Here is a 25,366-nt window from a genome sequence, read left to right on the forward strand (position 1 = left end):
ATATAGAATGTGGTTTGGGACTGAGTCGTAAAGTGCTGTTACTTTCCTGTACTACATCAGTGGTTCTCAACCTTCCTAATGCTGCAACCCTTTAACACATAGTTCCTCATGTTGTGGTGACCCCTAACATTTATCCATTTTACAGATGGAGAACACTGATGCAGAGAGTCTTAGGTGACACCTGTAAAAGGGTCGTTCGACCCCCAAAGGGGTCGCGACCCACAGGTTGAGAACCACTGTACTATGTCCTTTGCTTGCCTGTGGCTCCATTTTATGGATTATCTGTTGGGAGGGCTGCTAGAAGGATGGTTCTTCCTTAGCATGGGGTAGGAGGGATAGTCTAAATGACCCTACTAGCCCCCCTGGCGCAAAGTGGTGCATCTGGCTCAGAGGAAAGCAACAGCCTGGATGAAGGAGAGCACTACTACCCAGATAATCTAGTGGGCTGTAAAATGAAGAGATTTAATCTCGGCATTTCTTTCCAGCCACTCGCCTTGTCTCTTGCTTTGGCTGGTTAACAAAACTTCACTAACGTCAATTTACTGCAGTGCCATTCTGCAAGATGGATGAGTAGCTTTAACATCTAACAGTCTGGACCATATAACAATTCCACTTGGGATTTGCTCTCTGCACTTGCAACCAGCCAGTGAGCAGGCAAGGGAGATGAAACCCTACACAGAGGCTAAGGGGCGATTTGTTTTGTCTGAGAGAAACCAAGCCTACCCTGTGAGAATCCCTCACTTTTTCTCTGGTAGCCACAACCACCCCCTTCTGAGTCACACCCCTCTCATGCCAAGAGAAACACTGAACAGGCCTGTTTGAAACCACAGGCACAGGAAGGCTCATGAGCGGGAATCAAGGCAGTCTCTTCACTCCTTAGACAAAACAAATAATTTATTCTACCATTAACATCTCTTGAAGGCTTGCAGGATACAGAATTAGGGTGAAGATTCTAAGAAAAAGTAAAACTGAGAAAGATTTCCAACCTAACTTGAAAAGCAGAGTTACCTGGGTTTCACTTTCTCTCCCCACCCCATATCGTGGACTAGAGCAAATGGGTTCGGGTTGTCAACTTCCAGGTGAGGCCTGGAACTCTACCAGAATTATAACTGTTCTCCAGACCACTAAGATCAGTTTCCCTGGAGAAAATGACTGCTTTGGAAAGTGAACTCTCCTCCCCAATCCCTCCCCTCCCCAGGTTTCACCCTCAAATCTCCAGAAATTTCCTAATTTGGAGTTGTCAACCCTAAAATGGCGTTCTATGCATTGGAAAAGCTCCTGGGAACGAGCGAGCTTTCATTCATTCATTCATTCATTCATTCATTCATTCATTCATTCATTCATTCATTCATTCATTCATTCTCTCTCACACACACTCTCACACACTCACACACAGCAAATGGCTCCTCTTCAGTTTTCCCTCCCTAGATGCGTTGGATATACTGGATCAATCAAGGCTCCTGGTTCCAGGAGCCCACTAGAACAAAGTAGTGTAAAGGATTCAATGGTGTTGATGAGAAGGGCAGCCGCCTGGCCTTGAGTACATTCCACAGCCCGGGCGATGGGCCAGCTTCTCCGGCGGAGACCTTATCTCTGCGAGGGAGATGAGACCTCCGTTCCCATGGGAATCCGGGAGGGGGGATGGGATGGACAGAGTTATAACCTGTGTTTCTGGCGGGAGATCTTATTCCTGCCACGGCGTGTACTTGAGCTTTCTAAGATGTCTGAATAAACGGTCTTTTACACCAAAGAGCCTTTTATTTCTGCTTCTATGGAATTCCTTACAGTAGCCAACAGACTAACATTGCTGACAACAAAGAGATTCATTAATTTCACCTGAGAGTGTGAAAACATTGCTCTGGAACCAATGAGATTTTCCCAGTGCAGTAATCCCCAGCCTATCAGTTCATCACCATAAATGTTTGCCCTGCCTAAGATGAAGCAGTTTTCTCTGCTCTCTTTCATAACAAGCATCATTTTCTGGAGTTCAAAAGAAGGGACTTTCTCCAGCCCCGCAGAGCTTTAACAAATCGACTGACTTTTGCTGGGGGGTGGTGGTGGAGGAGGAGATTGGGAAGGAAGCTGGTTTCTTTCTCCCAGAGATCTATTCAGTTTCAGAGAAAAAAACAGGATGCCTCGGGGCAAGATTATCAAATCAATAGGAAGAGAAGATCCTTTTGACAGTCCCCTGATACCTATTACATGCTTGGTACCAAAACCCAACACTAAGAAAGCAAAATAATGCTTTATAAATAATAGGCATAATTGTTCAAATGAATATTATTTTAAATTCCTTTTTGTTCTGTAAAGTACACAGGTTCGTGCACTGAGGCATATTATTTCAGAAGACTTCGTGTACCCACTATGTCATAATTCTGGTGATTCACTGTAGTTGTTTCAGTTAGGTTAATTTTAGTGGTGTCAAGTTGTTTCATCCACCACTTCAGAGATGATAAACAAGACTGTGATTTAATAGGCACAAGTCCCAGCATCTGAAGCAATAAACATCAACCTGTGCCAGTGCTACCCCTCGCTCCATTATTTCAGAAGAGGAGGGCTACTAGTCGGTGGCAGCTTACATAAAACAGGAGCTGTTGACTAGTTTATGAGGATATGAACTTTCACAGGGGAGAACTATCTCTAGACATAGAGGGAGTTGCAAGCCAAGCCAGGACTGAACTTAAAAGAACAGTACATAACTAGGGTTGGAGATTCAGACAGTCCGAATCTGGACTGAACCCATGCTGATTCAGAGCAGACAAGTAGGGTCTGAATCTGAGTCATCCAAATCCCATCTGGTCTGAATCCATGGGATTTGGATCAGTAGTGGAACCGAGTTTTTATTTTTGGGGTTTTTTTTCATGTTTCAGCCTGCAGGGGCGCATTTGTAGACATATTGGCACCACAATTTCAGGGTATCATCAGAAGACTGTTCTGATGATACCCCCCAAGTTTGGTGCAGTTTGGATCAGGGGTGCCAAATTTATGGACCCTCAAAGCGGGTGCCCCTAACCCCCATTTTTCTAATGGGAATTGAGATGGGGCACCCCCTTTGAGGGTCCATAACTTTGGCCCCCCTGACCCAAACTGCACCAAACTTGGCGGGTATCATCAGGACAGTATCCTGATACCCTGAAATTTTGGTGCTGATATGCCTAAAAATGCACCCCTGACAGGCAGCCCCCCAAATTTGCCCAAGATTCTTTGTTTTGTATTGACTTTGCCCCCAGCCTGATGATACCACCAAGGTTTGGTGCAGTTTGGTTCATGGGGGCCAAAGTTATGGCCCCTCAAAAGGGTAGCCCTATCTCCTTAGCTTCCTTTGGAAACAATGGGGGATAGGGTCACCCCCTTTGAGAGTCCATAACTTTGGACCCCCTGAACCAAAGTTGGGGGTATCATCAGGACAGTCTCCTGATGATACCCTGAAATTTTGGTGCCTGCATCTAAAAATACGCCCCCTGCAGGTCGAAACGTGAAAAAACACCAAAAAATAAAAACGCATCCGAAATTCTTGGATGTTCCCACAGATTCAGGGCAGTCCGAATCTGCAAGGTTCGGAATTCGGCTAATCTGAGCCCACTGATCCGAACCTGGTCTGAATCCGAATTGGAACGAATCTGGCTGGTATCAACCAACTCTATACATAACAGGAGAAGAGGAGGCGAACAAGGGCTGGGGTCTTCCTTACTGGAAGTTCTCTGGCAGTGAATGGAGAGCCACCTACCATGAATATTCTTGCTTGGATTGACTGCAAGAAGGAGCAACTAGACTAGATGGCCTACGAACCCTTCCAAATTGTATGATTATATGAATGGGTTTTAAGTGGTATTTGGGTAACATACTGAAATACAGGGGGAGCAATATGGCAAGATTAGATAAAACAGAATTCCCAGAATGCAAATTGAAGCTGCTTAACTCTTCCCCACAACTGCTTTCCACTTGAATGTTTGCCACACCTGGGTCCAGTCACCAGTGAACAAGTTGGGACTGGTTGGCCAGGCACTTCCTCTCTCCCTACAACACAGTTCTGTGGACACGGGGGAGAGGTGGCTGGTGCCAGAGGTCAGAGAGGAAAGATGTTGCTTGCGGAATGGGGCAAGCACCCTCCCATTTACTTACAAACCTACCCCGCCCCACCGTGCAAGCTTTAGGGGGAAAAACACATAGGATTGGGAATTTCCCAAGGATCTGGTTCACCCCACAGGTTTGCATGTTTAAAAACCCAAGCCTCAGCCCATGAAACATAATTTGTCAGTGTCTTCTAGAAATCAGCATCTCAGCCATGCAGAAAGGAGAAATATCCTTTTTTTAAAGTCATGAACAAATTCCCAATCTTTTGAAGGATGTATCTGTTGTACACCATGCCTGATGACAAACTCTGCAATTCCCAGCATGAATTTATCTGCCTTGTGGCGCGGCTGACCTTGTTCAGGTGCAAGGAAGTTAAAAGCCACTTTATTCATTCCCCCTCCCGCCCATGAAGGATTAAAAGGTACAGACACAGCACGTCGGACAAACCAATAGCTTTGCCACTCACCACTTGCCAAGGTAAGTGGATGATTTTCAAAAAAGCCAACTTTTTGAAAGGACAACTCTTCCTAAACAACAATGCTGACAGCGAGCAAGCGCTCACTGCGCTAGATGGCCCTTTTAATTTAATTAGTTATTACGCAGCTCTCAGCAAAACACTGTCAGAAGTTTGCTGTGCCACTGAAAAGGCAAATTGCCCCCTTTGCATCCTTTTATCTCTGCTCAAGTCCACTTCCGAACAACAAATTTGTTCCTGAGGTCACTAATGAAGTGGCCTTCTCATCCAAGAGGAAAGAAACCTCGAGATTTTCATGGCTCTGCAGCCTTACACCATTTATGAGATTTCTTGCAAAGGAGGCACATTTGAATTATTCTCCCATTTCTAAAACCTTGCCAATGATGAAGAGCTGTTGCAGACCTATTCATTAAGATCTATAGTCAGTGAGCAGACTGACAGGGTGTCTGGACAAGAAAGCGCACTGTTTTGAAGGTTCTGCTTACATGGAGGAGCAGGGAATAAAACTTGGTTCTCCATATTAAGAGTCTGCCGCTTTTAACCATTACACCACACTGATTAACATTGTCCCTGCCTGGTCATTTCCTGAAGGACTCTGATCTTTTTGGGATTCATCTATAGAATGCCATACAGACGAGCATTCGACTGACAGTAACACTGTATACACTCCCCCCCCCCCCTGTTATAGTGCTCGAAGAAGCTGACTGGGGTGCTTACCTGAAACCCAACCCCCCAGCCCTGATTAAGAAATCAAGATCATGCAGGTCCTGTGTCCAACCTTCTCCTTCATTTGTGAATTCTCTCCCCTCCACGCCCCTTCTGACTGACCCACATTATTAATGATTCAACACAAACCATGATTCAACCAGGGCTTAACAACATGCAAGGGGTGACGTAGTCTCGCGTTTAGAACCATGGAAATCTGGCTTCAGAGAATTCATGGGGTTTGAATTAACTGGGCTTGGTATCACCTGATGCAAAGCGTAGTTATATTTATTTGCTTCATGCATGCCACACAATGGTAAGCTGTTCTCAATTTTATCCTCACAACAGCCTTGTGGCTAAGAGAGTGTGTGACTGGCCCATGTTACTCAGCAAGCTTCCATCACAGAGTGGGGATTCAAACCTGGGTCTCACAGATCCTAAACCAATACTCTAACCACACTAAGGACAGAGAAAACACACATGCAAGGCGAGGAGCATATGTGCTTGGGATACGCCACATATTCTAGGACCAGCTTCTCTTAATCCTCGCAGCGGGCCCAAGGAGTCCAGATGAGCTTGTAGCCACCCAAATATCAGATATGTAAAGCAGCAGCAACAAGAAAAAGTTAAACAGGAACAAAATGAGAACTGTATTTTTTGCTCTGTAAGTAATTGCCAGAAGGATTAATATCCTTTTCAGGGAAAGTACAATGAAAAGCCCCTTCTAGTGCAAAGCAAGCAAGCAAACACTGATAAATACTCTTGCAATGTTAACAGTCAGGCTAGAGTGGAAAATAAAATTTACTAGTGCAGAAGACTACAAGACGTTCTCTGACAATGAATGAGATCACACAGGGCCTCTGCCAATTCTGAAAATATCATGTCTGGGTTGTTCCGGAGGCCTTTCCTACAAACTATTAATGAATCATCATTCCAGAACAGAGCTGACAACCAAAGCATTGTTGGTGAAATATGTTACTGATGTCATAAAGCTAAATCGATCTGAAGAACTGAAGTCATCCCTGGCTTGAAGAGTTTTCCCCAAAGGGGTCAGGTTGGTTAGCCCCACTTTAGTCAATCACATGTATGCCTGGTGGGTTTCCTTGCAAAAACAAAAGTTCAAGCTTGGAACTGCCAGAGTGCATATTTTTCAAGCATTGCTTGCCTCAACAATATTTACGTGATGATCCCAGAGACAGTCGGCTAGTCTCTGTGTTAGTCACAGAATCATAGACTTGGAAGAGTTCAATCCCTGCCATGCACGAATACACTGCTGAACAATTCTTATTGTAATTTTCCCCCCTAATATCCAGCTGGTACCTTTCCACCTGTAATTTAAACCCATTATTGTGAGTCTTGTCCTCTGCAGCCAACAGGAATAGTTCCCAGCCCTGTGCTAAGTGACAACCTTCCAAATACTTAAACAGAGCAATCATGTCCCCTCTCATCACCACACTGGGGGCCACCTGATTTTTGCTGTCTCTTGACCTGTGGGTGGTATGGCTCATGAATGTTGAGTTGTTCTTCTGAACTACCATTTTTTGCACTACCATTTTCAGAATTAAACCTGCATCGTCAGCGAGAGTGATGTCCTAATGTGTGTTATAGACACAGCTAGCTGAGAATGACACCATGAACATAAAGAGAAGTCAGGTTCTCCTAAAACTGCAGAAAGAAGAAAACGAGGCTAATTTGCTCACTTTTAGGCCTGATCAGCTGAAGATTTAGTTAAGAAGAAGAGAAGAAGAATTGGATTTATATACCCTCCACTTTCTCTCCTATAGGAGACTCAAAGTGTCTTAAAAACTCCTTTCCCTTCCCCCCTCACAACAAACACCCTGTGAGGTAGGTGGGGCTGAAAGAGCTCAGAAGAACTGTGACTAGCCCAAGGTCACCCAGCTGGCGTGCGTTGGGATGTACAGACTAATCTGAATTCCCCAGATAAACCTCCACAGCTCAGGTGGCAAAGTGGGGAATCAAACCCGGTTCCTCCAGATTAGAGTATACCTGCTCTTAATCACTACACCACTGCTGTTCCCAGGGAACTAACCCTGGGTCTATATTGACAGGCCTCAGGTTTCTTTAAGTAGTGAGAAAGTATCTAATGGCATTTTGAAGATGAACAATATTTTCTTAAATTCACAGGTGAAAAGAAAAATTCAAACTGAATTAGAAATGGATTTAAAAATGGAACCTCATATGCATGGGAAGCCAGTAAAGCTTTTATATGGGACACAGAAATTAAGTAGAGTGCTTTCCAAAACAAGTGAGAAAGGTAAGAATAGAATGCACTGAAAAAGCCAGAAAGCTAGCAATGCAGCATTAAAAAAGAGGGAAATTAGGTAACCTACATATTGCAAGAATATACAAGGATTTTACGTGTTCAACAATAGCTTTATGAAGCTGGCGTTAAAACAGGGAAGTGACTGACTTCTAGATTAAATAAAATCTCACATCTATATATCTTAGCACAGCCAAAGGATCTACATGTAGGTCACCTTTTGGAAAAAAAATCATTACTGGATGACAAGAAGTTAGACCAAGATGATGATAAGGCTGTCACCTTTTGCACAGTGTGGTTAGAGCGTCAGACTGGGATCTGTGAAACCCAGGTTTTATTGCCCACCCAGCCACAGAAACTTGCTGGATGACTTTGGGTCAGTCACACTCTCTCAGCCTAATCTCCCTCACAGGGTTGTTGCGAAGAAGTAGCAGACAACAAGTTGTTCTGGGTTCTCACTGGGAGAGGTATGGAGAAAGGGAGAGGTATGAAGCAAATAAATATTACCTGGCAGTGAAGTCAAATGCTCACAGCTGGGCTGAATCCTTAGTAAGCATGCAAGGGTTGGTTTTTTAGCTAAAGAATGCTGCAATTTCTGTTCACACAAGCCTATTACTTATTACAGCAAACTACATTCATTTGTTCAGTGGACAATTCTGTTTCTATGTATTATTTATTACTGGTCTATTTGCATTTCTATTACTGCAGACTTGGAATTCTCATTTTGAATTTATTGGAAATTGTGCAGTGCCTTAAAGACAAAGCATAAACTTTTGAGGGACAAAACTCATTCCATCGGATACCTACCCGCAGCAAGCAGACACAATTACATGCATGAGTGAGAACAGGGGAAATGGGGCAGGGAGACAGTATTGCAAAATGAGACCAACAATCCAGGTATGTCCCATCACTTTGTAGAGGCGAACAAGATCAGTCAAAAAACTAAACCATCCAGAAATCAGAGTGGGTACAGACTACTCCCAACTGGTGTTGACTTGGCAAAATAAAACTGGGCATTTAAATCTCTGTGCAATTTCACTGGTCTCATTCCCAGCTTCTACTGAGACCCAGATTGATAACGTCAAGTCAACATATGAATTTTGAAGCCAGAGAGCTGTTGAGCTGGAATTCATAAGCTGAACTGACACTACCAGAACAGGAGGGGGTGCTTGATGTATCTATCTGCTTAAAACTGGATTCAAAAACTTAAAGAAATGAGGAATAGTTGGCAAGAAGTCACATTGACTCATTGTAGAATCAGAACTCCTTCATCAGTTCTCAATTGGGTTTAATAGCTGATCAGGAAAAGTGGTGCTTTCCATCTTCAAAAGGAACAGATGTGAAACTGTTACAAGTTCTCACTTTCATTAGTGGGTCAAAAGATGCCCTTCCACTTCAAGTGTTTCATTCAAGGTCTCTTACTATGCATTAAGTACTGCAGCAGCTGCAACCTCTTTCCCCTTTAAAATCATGAGTCTAGTTTCCATAATTTATCTTTCTTTACCTGAGTTTATAATATAACGATCAATTATCCAGCCGTTGATGGTGCCCCTTTGCCCCCGGCTCTGATACCGGGGTCAGTTGTCATCTTAGACTCGCCACTCCTCCCTTTTGGAAGGGGGGCGGGATTTTTAGATCGGAATATGGGATACTGTTTCCCCCTTTTCGAGAAGGGACGGAATAACAATAGCAGATTGCTGAACGCCATCTATTTTATTGTAGTTTATTATATTATTGGAAATATCTTATGGTTTTCGCTGCTTTTAAATGTTTTAATTGCTTATATTGTCTTTTTAATGTTGTACACCGCCCAGAGCCCCTTGGGGATGGGGCGGTATATAAGTTCAATAAATAAATAAATAAATAAATAAATAAATAATAGGCAATTAAACCAAGGTCACAACAGTGGGTTAATACCTCTTTTTGTTGGCTGATCCAGGAAAAAGACCCAGAGAGCTGGCTGCCATAAGCACAAACCTACAATCAGCTGCAATAAAGCACTTCTCCTAAACTATATATATAGTCAGTTTCATGAGCGCTCCAGTTACAGTAATGCAAGAAGACGAGCCCTTCTATAAGCATCACTTTAAAGTCTTGCCAAAGATAATGACTGCAGAGGAATTGTAACAGCCTCTCTCTCTTGTCTCATTGCCTAAAGGCCACTAACCTCTCCATCTTGGAAATGCTTCTTGAGTTGCTTCAGCATGAGGGTGAGCTTTTTGGATTGCACTCCGCTGTAAACCAGCAGCATGCTGCCAAACTGGCGCTCCGTGATCCGACCGTTTGCAGGGTCATGTCTTTCAAACTGAAAGAGAAAGGAACGGAACAGAACAGAACAGTTCATCCATGGTCAAAACATATACACCCAAAACCATTAAAAAGTTTATTTGGAATTCCTCATTCAATCTGTAGGGAAACGATGCATCAGTCAGGAATCTAGACAGATAAACAAATAGGTCTCAGCAGAAGAAATCTGAATGGTAATGGGACAGCATTTTCAACATCATCGTAATTTCATGTGCAGTACTCATAAAAGAGCTAGTTGTATTACGTGTTCTATTCAGCTGCTCCACACTTCTTGGTGATGTTATTTTTATGGACATAAAACCCTGATTTATCACCTTCTATCTGGATTAAAGCAGGCTGTTCCGAATCTTCTTCAATTCCAAGACCGTCTTTAGAAAATGCTATCCTGCTTTTTAACTTCTCATCATACTACGAGGGTAGCAACAGTTTCATTTGTTAACAGGATGATGAATTCTCTAACACTGCTGCAGAACGGGTTCCATTCAGCAATCCCCAAGCAAATCACTAACTTTATCGGAAATAATTTTAGTATTTCCCTTGGAATATCAAATGCTGTCAAGCAAAGGATGCCATTTTTGCATTCAATGCCTGACTTGGAGAAAAATGAAGAGTCAATATGTTAATTTGGGACTGGAGAAAAAAGGATACCTCTTTACCAAAATCACTGCCAGTAGACCAGGCAGCTACCAATTTAATTTTCTCTCCCCCGCCCCCCTTTTTTTGTGCCTTATACACGCTGTAAGTGGAGCTGGGGATAATTAGGAAAGGAATTAATAATAAAACTGCAAAGATTGTCATGCAGTGGTGCGACTGCACTTGGAGTACTGTGTTCAGTTCTGGTCACCACATTTCAAAAAGGATATTGAGGAGATAGAAAAAGTGCAAAGAAGGGCAACGAGGATGATTGAGGGATTGGAGCACCTTCCTTATGAGGAGAGGATGCAGCGTTTGGGACTCTTTAGTTTGGAGAGGAGACGTCGGAGGGGGGATATGACTGAAGTCTATAAAATTATGCATGGGGTAGAAAATGTTAACAGAGAGAAATTTTTCTCTCTTTCTCACAATACTAAAATCACGGGGCATACATTGAAAATGCTGGGGGGAAGAATTAGGACTAATAAAAGGAAACACTTCTTCACGCAACATGTGATTGGTGTTTGGAATATGCTGCCACAGGAGGTGGTGATGGCCACTAACCTGGATAGCTTTAAAAAGGGCTTGGACAGATTTATGGAGGAGAAGTCGATCTTTGGCTACCAATCTTGATCCTCCTTGATCTGAGATTGCAAATGCCTTAGCAGACCAGGTGCTCGGGAGCAGCAGCATTAGAAGGCCATTGCTTTCACATCCTGCATGTGAGCTCCCAAAGGCATCTGGTGGGCCACTGCGAGTAGCAGAGTGCTGGACTAGATGAATTCTGGTCTGATCCAGCAGGCTTTTCTTATGTTCTCACATAGTATCACTGCTGCTTAAGGAATGGTTCAGAAACTATACGCCATTTACCTACAGGACTAATTAAGCAAAATATCCACAATTCTGGATATCCTCTCGTGGTAAAAACCTTCAATTCCCCTGTCTCAGAAACAATGCACCAGCAATTACCATTCAAAAGAACAATCAGTTTTTCTGAAATATCCTGAAAATGAGCAATGTGTTCACAATTCCCAGAAGCCTCCCAAAGGGCAATTTCCATTTTACATCCCGATTTTCTAATGAAGAATCTCCATTAGCTCCCTTGATTAGTCATATGCACAGACCTCTCAACACTCCCTTCTAATGGCCTTTATTCTTTCCAGGAAGCAAAAGGCGTCAGCTTTTATCATTGCACAACCAAGGGCTTTAAAACGGCTGTGCTTGACTTCTTACAGGGGAAGGCGGGTTTATAATCAATTTCTGAATTGCTTAGGATTTTTCTTGCTCCTCACATGTTTTTTTAAAATCTATAATACACATGAGCACGGGAGACTATGCTGGAAGTAAATTTTTTTAGATGCCACTGGACTGTTTTGGTCTGCACAGAAGCAAGATTCTTTTACCTTCTGACACACCTCTATGCCAACCTGAGAAGCATGGGATAACTTTAATGTGTAATGCAGACTGCACTGACCTAGAAGCTTAATGGGGTAAAACATTAACTTTTCAGACATCTTCGTACGCATGGAAGTTTTCAGGACTATTGATAAACAATCCAGGCAACACAGCCATTTTTAGTGCAGTACTCATAAAAGAGCAAGATGGCATCTGGCACAGATGCCTTGATATCTTGATCCTCCAAATTTATTTTAACTTGTGCAAAAAAAATTCTTTCTCAGAAGGTAAGGGACAGAACTTGGAAGACTGGATGGTTCCTGATCAGGAGAATATTATAATTGGGTTACAATTCATTTTTTTCTCTGCAGGTCCAATGGAATTTTAATTGAATACCGCAATATGGAACCTGCTGCCATTTGCTTCTTCAGATACCAAAAAGGAAAGCAACAGTTCTCACCATTTGCCTCCAAATCAAAATCAGAACACTACTCCGAACCCTGGTACTAATCACATTGCACATTAATGGCAATGTCATGGTTTTATATTTTCTATGCAAACCAGAAGACCCTCACGCATAAAGCCTTCAAAAGCAACACAGGCTGCCTATACTTATACTTAGTAACTTAAATAATTTCTCATTAGTTTCCACAGTGACTTTATTTCTTTGAAGACAATGCTGTTAGATTATATAACCCAAGCTACTGAAAAGAAGCAAGGGCCTTTTAAACCTACTGGTTTAAAACTGCATATTAAAATGTCGAACTTTAACCAAAAGAAATCTAGCTCTACAATACTGCCAATATATGGGTGTATATAAGATTGGGGGGGAGGGGGAGACAGGGACAAAAGACAGCTCTCTGGGAGTTTTTAGAACAGAAGATTTTAAAAATAAGGAACTTCTAGTAGGAAACTGGCACTCCTTGGTCGAATTCCCACTTGAAATTTGCACGCAGATCCAAACCTGTTCGTAGTGAAACCGTGCCCTCTTCATTGGAATTTCGCCCTCCCCACCGCAGCGAGCACACAGCAGACACACCCAGTTTCAGAACTCTTAGCAATCCCCACTATCAGGCAAGCTCGCTTCGCCAGTCTCCCCTGATTGGCTGGCGTGCCTTGATAGGGCAGGACCTTTTCCCACTGCGGAAACATACATTGTAGGGGCACGATCAAAAAAACCAGTGTGTAAAAGTTTAACGTTTAACTGTGCAAACAGTTAATCGTTACTTGTGTAAACCATTAATAATTCAAAGTTACACATTTGACTGTTTAACGTTTGCGTCCCCTTCTGCTGGCTGATTGCAAAAGTGGAAACGAAACCAAGGAAAGGCTGAGCGTGCATCGCTGTGCTGATTGGTTGCCTGAATTCCGCATCACACTCCAGGGTGGGAAATGAGTCAGGGTTTCAACCCTCATCCCTCCCCTTGGATCAGCTCTGAACCGTGTTAATGGGGTCTATGCCACTTGCAACCAGGTCCTGCCAGAACGCGGATTAACGGGGAGAACGAGCGCCAGAAATGGAATCTGCCACGCAAGCAATGGGGAGGTCGTCCCTCAAACCTGGTTAGTTTGTGTTCTGAAACCTGGCTAAGATAGTAGTGGGAATTCAACCCTTGATGGGCCTCTTTTTCAATCAGCATCTAATACTAAGACCTGCATTATGCAGTCACCTTAAAACTGCAGTTATAGAAGGGAACTACTACCCAAAGCACCCTACAAAATCAAAGAATGTAACAGAAAGCACATTTGTTTTCACAGCGTTTCCTCATATCTGGGAAAGAAAACATGTCAATGTAGATGTGAGCCACAGAAATACAACAGCCCTTCGCTAACCTGACAAGCCACTCTTCAAACCAGTCCTTTTAACTTCATACTGTCAGAACCCCTCTGGAATACCAGGGTATTATTCAGATATGGCTGCATAAAAACCCAGACCCACTCAGCCAGATGCAATTTGTCACTCCACCTGACAACACTTAAGGTTCTCCAGATTTCCCAGAGTTTCACCAGAATCAGACAAGTGAATCCTTGCTGTGTTCATCAAGCTGGAAAAAGATGGTGGTAAGCATTACGCCTTCTGGCGCCACACACTCTACGCAGATGTCAAAATATGTGTTCTCCGTATTTGACAGGGGAGAGCTGGAAAATCCCTAGATGCATAAAAAGAGCAAACCATTTACCAGATATGTACTGCTTTACTGATACAAAAAAGCACAAAGGAGGACATTTAGGATTCAAAAACAATTTTTTGCTGCTGTATAAAGACACATAATACTTCAAGTTAGTTCCAAAGGACAAAATGCTAGGGAAGCAAAAATGCTTCCCCCTTTCCTAAAAGAGCTCTGCTGTCATAAAAGGAGAGCTGCCACAAGGTGGGCCCACTCTTAACAGGGCGCGGAAAGGGATGCAAACATCTCTTAGAGCACAAGCAGAATGACACAAGGGCTCAATTCAGATGTCACACGAACCCAAGGTTTAATTCAACTATTATTAGCGGATCATCCAAACCAGTGGTTCCTGAACAGTTGCCCACAATGCATCTCCAAGTGCTCTGTAAAGCAACTGGAACAAATGTGACAAGATCGCAACATTTAAATTTTGAATTACTTTGAATGGAAAAAATTAAGTTTAGATCAAAATTTAAGCTAATTAGAATTGAAAAATTATTCATGCTTTTGCCACACACACACACACACACACACACACACACACACACACACACACACACACACACACACACACACACACACACACACAGAGAGAGAGAGAGAGAGAGAGAGAGAGAGAGAGAGAGAGAGAGAGAGAGAGAGAGAGGCTAACAACGTGAAACATATTGCTAGATAAAAACAGCCAAGAATGCACATACGCGCCTTTGGCGTAAAGGTGACGACAGCGCTCTGTGGCAAATTTCTCTCCTGAAAAGTGCTCCGCGACTCAAAGATTTTGGGAATATCTGATCTGAACTCATCCTTTGCTCTTTTTAAAGAGAATGTAAAGTTGGTTTATTATTCACAGTTTCTCTCCACTGTGGTTCAAGGAGAAAATAAAAGGGCTGCACCAATCACGAAGAGATTAAAAATAAGGCCAAGGCCAAAGGTGTAAGTAAAGTAAAAATTACTGCTTAGATAAAAATCACATAGATGTTTTATCAACATGCTTCTCAGGGGAGTCTGTTAGTCTTTTAGGATTGCTTCAACAAAAGGACACGACTGCAAGGTTGACTAACAAGACTAACAGAATCTGCTCTTACTTTGCGCTGCATCTTGCTAGCAGTGCATGCTGCCCCTTCCTGACAGTACCAAGGACAGCACCTCTGCTGCAGAGCTTGGAGCCTGGTAGGGCCCACATATCTTCTCCTGTCTTCTTGGATGCTGCCACAAACTAACTACAGATAAAATAAGCCACAGCTTCACATCTGGTCTGAACTGGCCCAGGATGAAAAAAAACACAGCCGTGTGATCCATACTGCATGCAGAAGCAGCTCAGCAACTGCAGCGGCTGTAAAATTACTACCGAGTTTGAATTAAGGGAGGTGTTGTAATTCAGGGGTAAACACATGCTTGGCAAGCAGAAAACTACAAACTCATTTTTGCCATCCTTTGTTAAAAGGCAGCAGAGCTGAGAAAGAACTCTGTCTGGAAGCCTGGAGAATGGCTACCAGTCAATGTAGATTATAATGGGCTAGATGCACCAATGCCCTCTGTGTAAAGAGGTTTTGTATGAGTTGATTTCTAGTATACAGCTGATGTCCATTAAAATGTTTAAAAAAAAACCCCCACACGCGCTTCATTCCCTTCCCGGTAGGCCTGAGGCTTCCAAATCTGATATTCTTCACTGGCAATGCCAGGGATTTAACCTGGCACCATCTGCATGCAACTCAGATGCTCTTCCACTGAGCCATGATCCCTTCAAAAGCTAAATGTCCCACCATGTGAGAGACTGCATTAACAGCACATGTGTGTGAATCTTTTCTGCCGAGGGGACACTGAAGATTTGTCATGACTGTTAGATCATGGTGATCATATCCTATCCAGCAGAGGTATGAGTCAGCAAGAAAGGAATGATCTGACAGCTAGAGAACAGCAAGCAGACTGGTTCAGTCCAGTTGCTAGTGACCTTTACAGTGATTGGTGGAACCATGTATATAAGCAACAGCAATGTACTGTGTGTTTGTTCCTTAGGGAAACAAGTGCCTAGCGAAGCACTTTGTTGGACTGTTTAATATACTCTGTATATAGTATCATGTACATATAGCAACTCTAAGGAAAAAGCCTTCTTTTGAAAGAATCTGCTGTGTGGAGTATTTCTTCTTCTTGAAGGTGGGAGTTTGCTGTGTATGCCCACTTGTCTACTTTGAGTAGTACCGCTAAAGTCTGCTATCAAGATTCACATAAATCCTTGCACAGCGACAGTAAAAAATTATCTTGGTTGAAGGCTACAGCCTCTAAATAGACTTGCTGTGGAGAATTCCACATCATTTACTTCTGAGTAAACAGGCTTAGAATGTTATGCGAAGAAAAACTATGACAAAGGAAGAGCAGCCCGTGACTGGTTTTCATACAAGTAAATATTCTTTCTACATACGCTTCAAGGAGGCTTGCCTGAACTTCAAAATTAATCTAGCCAAACACGTTATTCCAATATGCAATGTGCAAATACTTTATACGAGCAGTTAAATATGCAATAAAAGGGCTAGTTATATAGTTTCCCCAAGGAAAACGCTCCTCCATGAATAATCAACCGCTATTTGTTTTCCAAGATAATATTGGCTATTTTAACTCCCTTTGCCCTTGTTAGAATGTTTTTAAAAAAAGGGTTGTACAAAATTGTCTCCACTGAGAATCTGAAATATAAATTTTAGAGTTCAAGGATAATGATTTTTCACCGAAAGTTAAAAACCCCAGCCTCTGTTGGATAAAAGACACAAGGGCTCAGTGCAAACATAATGTGAAATCATAGAATAAAGACACTGCAGTTAATGTGATGTCTCAACATGGGCTACTCCATAGTTAACTGGGATTCATTAAGCCAAGATCTAAAGCTACGGTTTAAAGCGGGTTTATCAATCACATCCTTACATATAATTTTGCACAATGCACGAACATAAGATATTATGACTTCACTGTGACTTGTTCACACAATTCTTGGCTACAGAGAAGCCTGGCCAAAGCAACCTGTGATGAAACTGACTTTCACTGGGAAATCAAGATTTGGCTCTGGTCCCTTCCGCACATGCAGAATGATGCACTTTCAATCCACTTTCAGTGCACTTTGAAGCTGGATTTTACTGTGCGGAATAGCAACATCTACTTTCAAACAACTGTGGAAATGGATTGAATGTGCATTATTCTGCAGGTGCAGAAGGGGCCTTGTGAGCCGAATCCAGGTTTCACAAACTAACCACAGTTAAAATAAACCACGGTATTGTATTGTGTCTTATCTGACCCAAGGAGTTATTCAGTTGGCAATATAATGGTAAAACTGACTCCCTACCCCCTACCCCAAGATTTACTGCTTAATCTTTGGGCCTGTTATTGACCTGCAAAGAACACAGGCATGTATATGCAAGTACAAAGACTCACTTTAAAAGACATGAGCAAATACTGTTGAAGAAAGAACATCCTGTTCTACTGCAAAGATGTGTCAGAAATAACCTGAGTATACCTGCTGGTGTCAGAGGAAGTGAGCCTTGATGATTATAAAGCAACATTATCAGGAAAGCGCTTCACAACTTGGATTAGAACTGGTCTACAAAACAAAGTAGATCTGCATCTGCTGCTAGTATTTGAAATGAAAATCAAAGAATTTCCTGGGGAATAGATGCTCCGTGCACAACAATGAAGTCCAACACAGCACCCTGGCCCTGACATTCAATTTATTGTATATCCCACGCTGTCAATCAAAAAATAAGAACAGAGCAAAGCAGCTCCACGAGTGGCTTGGTGAGGCGTCAAGCTGGCAATTGGCTTCTGCGCCCCGCAGATCTCAATCACAGCCGAGAATTCTGGGACCAGGTTGAGCAAAAAAGCAAGTCGTTCTGATGACACTTGTGGGAGCATTCTGAAATGACTCGTTTCCTACGCTGCCAACACTTGCGCTGTGCTTACCACACTGGAAAAAATGAAGCCTCCAAAGTTATTTCTGAGAAAAGCAAGGGGAAAGACAGTATCCATTTTTCCAGATAGGCCAGAACATGAGAAATCAAAGTTAGGGAAAAAACAATTTTCATATTAACACACTCAAAATTTCAGAGGCACTGATTACCATATCAGATAATTCCACTAGAAGAAAGAAAGAGAGAGAGAGAGAGAGAGAGAGAGAGAGAGAAAGAAAGAAAGAAAGAAAGAAAGAAAGAAAGAAAGAAAGAAAGAAAGAAAGAAAGAAAGAAAGAAAGAAAGAAAGAAAGAAAGAAAGAAAGAAAGAAAGAAAGAAAGAAAGAAAGAAAGAAAGAAGAGGAAGAAGAGGAGTTTGGATTTATACCCCACCTTTCTCTCCTGTAAGGAGACTCAGGGTGGCTTACAAGCTCCTTTCCCTTCCTCTCCCCACAACAGACACCTTGTGAGGTAGGTGGGGCTGAGAGAGTTCCGAAGAACTGTGACTAGCCCAAAGTCACTCAGCAGGAATGTAGGAGAGCGGAAACACATCTGGTTCACCAGAAAAGCCTCTGCCACAGGTGGAGGAGTGGGGAATCAAACCCGGTTTTACAAATTAGAATCCACCTGCTCTTAACCACTACACCATGCTGGCAAGAGGAGCACTAAAGCAAAGTTTCTGTAGGAGGTAAGCAGAATCCCAGACACTAGAGGTTTACAGCTTTTGTCAAAAGGAAAGAGGTGATGTAAGAGGAGTGTAATGTCGCTACTGGTTTAAGTACTGTTGTATCTGTGTCTTCTAGTCACTGGGTATGGTATTTTAGGAGGACAGGGCCAGGAGACTTCCCTTGGGTCCATGCTGGTCCTTCCCAGGAGAATGGGCAAAGGCAGCTCAGCCTCTTAGTCAGCAGAAGAACAGATTCTGATAGCATATGCCTGACAGCTTCATACAGTGAAGATTATTCCTACTATAACCCTTTGTACTTAGAAAATGTCAATGGAACAACAACAAAAGAATATTGTGGCACCTTAAAGACCCAAATTTGTCATGGCATAAGCTTTTGGGAGCCTTTGATAGATTTATGAGCTCACGAAAGCTTATGACTTAATAAATTGGCAAGGCCTTAAGGTGCCACAAGACACTTTTGTCATTTTGACGGCCGCAGACAAACACAGCTACCTCTCAAGAATAGTCCCTATGGAAAGATACTCTCAATCAAACCGACTCAGGAACGTAGTTTAAATGTTCCTTAAGAAGCAGGGAAGCCTTGTGGTGCTCAAGCTCAAAAATGTATTTGTCATGGAACAGAGCCCGCTTTGTCAGATGCTTGGGGCGTTACCCTCAGATGGCAAGGGGACAGAAGAAAGCCACTGCAATTCTGGTACGGAGATGCACAGATAATCTTTGGGGTTTTTTGAGTAAAATTTATTTTTTTCACAAAACATTATAACAATAAAAGAAAAAAGAATACAAGGGAAAGGATAATGAGTATACAAACACACAGTATATGGGTCTGCACAGACTATGAGTTATACTGAAGGAATATTCTATATTCCTCTAGTTCCTTAAAAGTCTTATGTCTATTATAAATCCATTATTATCTCAGGGCAGTTTCCCTCAGACACTCAAAGAGGCAGTTATCTATCCACTACTTTAAAAACTATCCTACAGAAAACTTATGTGGCCAATTACCATCCAGTCTCTAATTTGCCCTTTCAAAAGCAAAGTAATTAAGAGAACAGGCAGCAGACCAACTTCAGGTCTGCTTTGGTGATTCATCTACTCTAGTCCAGTGAACATCTTTCTCAAAAAGCAGTTTTGGGTAGGGAGAGAGAAATTACTCGTGATAAAGCCCTGGGCCTATCATTTTCCAATTTTCTTCTGCTGATGTAGACTCCGCCCGTTTTTAAATCAATGGGCAGTAACTAGGTTAAAAAATATACCTCCTGGTAGCAACAAGATCCTCATGGATGCCAGGTGTTTGAGAGATATTTCTGACATATTACTGACCTTGCAAATACACTGCAGCCTGGAACAGAATGATGGAATTAATAACAGCCTCTATCAGTTTCCAACACCTTAATGGGCAATTAAAAAGGTTATGCAAAGAAGCACTGAACCTTTAGCTTTCAAGTCATGCATGAAAATAACTTAGTCTGCAAGAAGTAATTCTGCTTCCCCCACCCCCACCCCCAAAGGCTTTTCCTTGCCAGTCCCAGAGAAAGGGAGAAGAAGAAGAATTCCTTGGGACAGCAAGAGCAAGGGAGACAAGACTAGAAAGGAAGCTACACAACAGAAAGTAGAGTGCTTTTAAAACTCCAGTGGTGTCCAATGCGCCACTGTAAAATCAAGAGACTTGAATTATTGAATCAGTAGAGCAGGGGTGTCAAACTCATTTGTTATGAAGGCCGGATGTGGCAAAAATGTTGGGGCAGGCTTTGGAGTGAGTGGTTGCCTTGGCTGGCCCCAGAATGGCACGGGGGTGTGTGTGCCTGGACGCATGAGCCCACAGCAGGGGTGGGGTGGCTGCCTTGAGGGGGCTTATCAGACCCATGAGCCAGCTGAAGTAACTCCCCTGGGAGCGAGGTGGGGGGCTCGCCAGCCTGATAAACCCTCTCATCCCGGCCTCATGTTTGACATCCCTGAAGTAGAGGATGTGTGCATAGTTCTTTTACATAAAGGAACAGGATCCTGGCATCCAGGTTTACATTTAGGCAATGGTAAGTTTAAGATATGATACCCAAGCAACTAGCACCAAATAAAAATTACTATATTTATTTTTATGCTTCATTTCTACACTATTCCTTTTGAAATTAATATTTTTGTTCCACGGACGAAAAATAGGGGGTGGGAACTGAAAAACGGTACCCTTCCTTGAAAGACACTGATTTCATTTCATGTTTTAAAAATGTTTTCTACCCAAAGACATGGTGGGATGTCTACAGGGCTCTTCAAACTCTGGAAAGGAAATCAGATTACCCCCAGATGGTCAGCAGACTCTACCCCCTCTCCTCTCCTTCTCAGATTTGGCCTGTTTGTAAGACTCCCCACATCATTCTACGCACAATACCTACCTCTTCTCCACAGGAAGCAAAAATTGAACACCAGACTCCAACGAAAACGTACTAAAAGCAGAATAATGATTCAAACTTGACGTGATCACATTCACGAATGTATGGAAATGCTTTTGGCCGTGGCAAATACAATTTGTGGCGACATAATCTCTCAGACGGCTCCTCACACTGTGTTTAAAGTATAGTTAATATATACTTGATTACATTTCTCAGAAGCAGCAGATTAATTTCAGATGATTGTTGGGTATGACAACCCATTTTAATTAACAAAAATAGTGCTAATTTATAACACTCATATTCAGCCTGAAATCTGATTAGCATATTGGTCTTTGGCCCTGTGAGACTTATGATTGCATTAAACGACTATTGATTTAGACATAAACTGTAGGCCACACAGAACTAATGCAGATTTCTATGAAAACCTGCTCAATCCAGCTCCAGCTTCAGACGTTCTTTTTGTGCTTAAAAATCTTGAAAAAGAAATGTAGGGATCTTTATGGGTCTTCTGGGCCCTCAGAATGTGAAGCTATAGTTTGTAGATGTCTCTGAGATCCAGGACCAGGAGGAGCAACGGAAAGCAAGATAGTGCAGTTCAAGGCCTCACCAGCAATGATGGATCTGAAAGCCTCGAGCCTATGGTGTAAATTACCTCTGCTGCTTTTTAACCCTGGCTTCCCTGCCCATTCCCTCAACACATATCCTAATACTCATGCTGTCAAAGGGAAGCCCAAAGCAGCAGAAATGGGGAGAGGGGAGAGACACAAAAGGGAAAATGCAGGTAAATCTTTCCCCTGTGAATTTTAATAGCATTAGCCATGCTAAGTAGAATCTTCATTTTCACATGGAATATCCTCTCTGAACACAAGCTGCTTGGAACAACGGGAGGGAAAGAAGGGTTGGCTTTCGGCTTTGCTGTTGCAGCTGGAAACATAATTCTCCTGTACCCACTAGTAACCTTAGCCTATAATGCTCTGGTGTAAGTCACAGTGCCACCCATCCTCCTTTTCTGCCATCAAGTCATAGCCAATTTATGGTGACCCCGTAGGGTTTTCAAGGTGAGACATTCAGAAGTGCCACTATGTCACTCTACATAGTGATCCAGGTATTCCTAATGGTCTCCCATTCACGTTCTAACCAGGGCTGACTCTGCTTAGCTTGTGAGATCTGGTGAGATCAGGGAACCTGAGCTATCCAGGCCAGCACTAAAAATACCCTAGCTTCTCCACCCTTTTTATGATTCCTCCAGCAAGCTTCCCAATTGCATCACTCCCCCACAATGTGCTCCCCAAATGCTGTTCCTCGGGATAATTTTGGCCTGCAGAGGGGCAGGCAAGACATTCATGCTCTGCTGACAGGAATCCTTTGTCCACAGAAATGCCCTGTTGCATCCGAGCCAGACTCTGTTCTTTTACCACAATATCAATCAAAGCTAGGCAAAGGAGAGTCCACCAATGTTACCTCACGGCATTAGTACTTCACAGCCTTTATGGAAATCAGTGCACTTTAGAACTGAATAACACCTTTCATGTTAGTGGAGGTTCAGTATTTTGGTGACTGCACTGATACATTGCACCCCAGAAAGCATTTATTTACTTCATTTTTAATCTTTCTCCTCAACAGGGCCCCCAAAGTTGCTTACCCCCCCTCCCCTCGCTTCCCACTTCATCCGCTCAACCACTTCATGAGGCAGGTTAGGCTATAAATGTGTGACTGACCCAGTGTGACCCAGTAAACTTTCACAGAAGAGTGGGGATTCAAACCTGGGCCTCCCAGATCCTAGTCCAACACTGCCCACTACACCAAAGGCTGCAGTTAGGGAGAAATCAGCCTAACACTTCCCTGGGCTCTTTATTTAAAATGTTTCCAGCTCACTTTTTTGGAAAGCTCAAGGAGACTTAGAAGTCTGCAATTATGACACATTATAAAAACCAGCCTATAGAGATGTGGTGCCTTAGATTCATCCACTGAAATGAAAGTACTGCATTTTCAAGGTAACTTTTCAAGAGCCAATTAACTACGTGTCAAGCCTTTAAAGTATCAGCTACATTCAAATCATATGCATGCTAGGAGCACGTTCATCATTCCCTTTTTTGATTTCAACCGTTTGGCATGTTGCCCCCTTCATCCAACACGAAGTGTATTGATACACTCGGTAGAACTGTTCATTAATTATCAATGGCCTCAATCTCCTCAGCAGTTCCAAAGGCTCTTCTTCCCCCCAAATAGTGTGTCAGACACTCACCTCGAGCTTCAAAATGTCATGCTGAAGTTTGCGCTGGAACTCCAAGAACTGAGAGATGGTCAGCTTCCCTTTCAAATCAGCGCCAAAAAAGTAGGTGGTCAGCGCAGAGCTGAAGCCAGTCTTCAGGGTGTTCCCTGTGGTCGAACGGTCCCTGTGACGCATGCCCATGCTGGTCTGGGAGCGGATGATGCTCTGAACCTGAGGGATGGCAGAAGTCAAGAAAACCAGTTAGGGCAATGCAGGCTGCAGGGTGGACCTGTACATCAGCAGCCTTGCTGTGCAAATGACTTCACTGAAGACAAGGGTGCTTGTAACATTCCAGTTTCTTCAAACTTGGAAAAAATGCAGGTCATCAACATGCTTTCGCATGGAGGCACAAATATATTTTTTGTACTTAATTCCCATTGATGTGCACCTACACAGGCAGGCCTACATGAACCCACAGAGTCTTGCTGTCCCCAGAAGTGCCTGTGTGGCTCCGCAGATGGGAGCTGGGATTTTTTTTTAAAAAAAAGCACAGCCACACAATGCGCCTCCTGCCTGCCTGTTCGCTGCAGCTGGGAGGCAAGTTAAAATAAAATGATCGCACAAATCACGATTCTTGAAAAACCCAGGGTGGGGAAGAAAACATGGAGCGGACTCAGGTTAGGAGCAGGATCTGTGCAAAGTGCACCCCCTCAACCCGGATTTTATCCTGCCCTTAACCCGTGCTTATTGGCCTGTGTGAAAAGGGCCTCAGTGGCATCCTGATGTCTTAAAAGTTTCAGTCTACAAATAGCAGCATCTAAAGTTTACAGCATGATCACTCTGTTTCAATCACGACATAAAATTTAAATCCTACCAGTGCAAAGGCATGAATAAAACAATAGACAAAACAGACCAAGGAAGGAGCAAAACTCTCCCAAAGAGTATCATCGTGCATTCCTTAAGGACTCCTGCCTCTAATATTCAGAACTATCAGTCTATTGTAGTAAAATCAAAGCCACATTGCACGAATATAAAAATCAAATGGGGAAAAAATTATTACTAAGCAAGTACAGGGACAATGCACTATTGTCAACCAAGAAGACGCACAGAGAAACCAGATTTCTTCAGCAGAGTTCCCTAATCCCTGTAGGAATCTTACAAAATTATTTCAATCCTGAGATTTAAGTCCATACCCAGAGAATAGGCTCCGGTACACATTAATAGCTGGCTTTATGTTTCAGCACACAAAAGGTCAAAATCAAACCCTGGCAGCTGGAAAACTGCAATGAATCTTGACAGCTGCCACCATAAAATGTCAACAAATACAATTAGGAATGCAATTTGCTAAAACCCAGCTTCAATGTACTTGCACATGTAAACGTGAATATATGCAGATAAACATTTCTTAAAATTTTCATATTTATACCCTGCCCTCACCCTAAGGGCTCAGTATCTAGCAGCAAGGCAATGCAGATGCAAAAAAGGGGAGTGGATGGGTTGCAGGATAGAGAAGCAGTGAGGCTGAAATACAAAAGCAATCAATAGAAAATCCCAGCAGGTCTCACTTTTTGGCAGCATTCCCACATTCATTCTGGAATTCAATAGGGGGTCTGTTTCAGGGATGGGAAGCCCATCCAGAGCCCTGGGGTGGCCATGGGTGGCACTGCTGCAGTGCTGCCCTGCTGCCTCCAGACGGCTTATCGGCAGCGTGGGGAGGCAAACACACACACACACCCCCTCCCCACTGCTTGAAAGCCCTCCATTGGGCTCAATAGACTTACGCTACCCAAAAGGGTATTGTAAGACAGGCTGGAGGGAAAGCCAGAGTACGAGCCGACTAATGTCAGTTCTGGCCTTGGCCACACCTCTGGAACATCCCCGCTATGCCGGTGGGGCTTCTGGAGATGCTCTGCATCCTGGCATCTTGAGGGCCATGGTGGCTGGCCACCATCGGAGTTGCCCCTCTTTGGAGGTACATTCCCCCAGAAGAGCAAATCTGCCGGTGCAACATGGCGCCATCTCCAGACATCGCTTCACCCTCCCCCTCTCCGGATTGGGTCATTTTTATGCTGCAGTATGTAATTGCTACCTATCCTGAACTGTTGCAGCAGAAAAAGAAA

At 43.1% G+C, this 25,366-nt stretch overlaps 1 protein-coding gene across 4 annotated transcripts in view; it reads right to left on the reverse strand.

The window, feature by feature from the left end:
- MICU1 (mitochondrial calcium uptake 1) overlaps positions 1-25,366 on the reverse strand; it is a 150,078-nt gene that overhangs the window by 36,906 nt on the left and 87,806 nt on the right. For all 4 annotated transcript variants that reach the window (XM_048505390.1, XM_048505389.1, XM_048505388.1 and 1 more), the window contains 2 exons: positions 23,280-23,477; positions 9,703-9,840 (listed from right to left, as the gene is read on the reverse strand). In XM_048505390.1, coding sequence (XP_048361347.1) covers positions 9,703-9,840; positions 23,280-23,477 — 336 coding nt within the window. The remainder of the gene's footprint in view (positions 1-9,702; positions 9,841-23,279; positions 23,478-25,366) is intronic.

This window comes from Sphaerodactylus townsendi, linkage group LG08 (genome assembly GCF_021028975.2).
Source record: "Sphaerodactylus townsendi isolate TG3544 linkage group LG08, MPM_Stown_v2.3, whole genome shotgun sequence".
Classification (NCBI taxonomy): domain Eukaryota; kingdom Metazoa; phylum Chordata; class Lepidosauria; order Squamata; family Sphaerodactylidae; genus Sphaerodactylus; species Sphaerodactylus townsendi.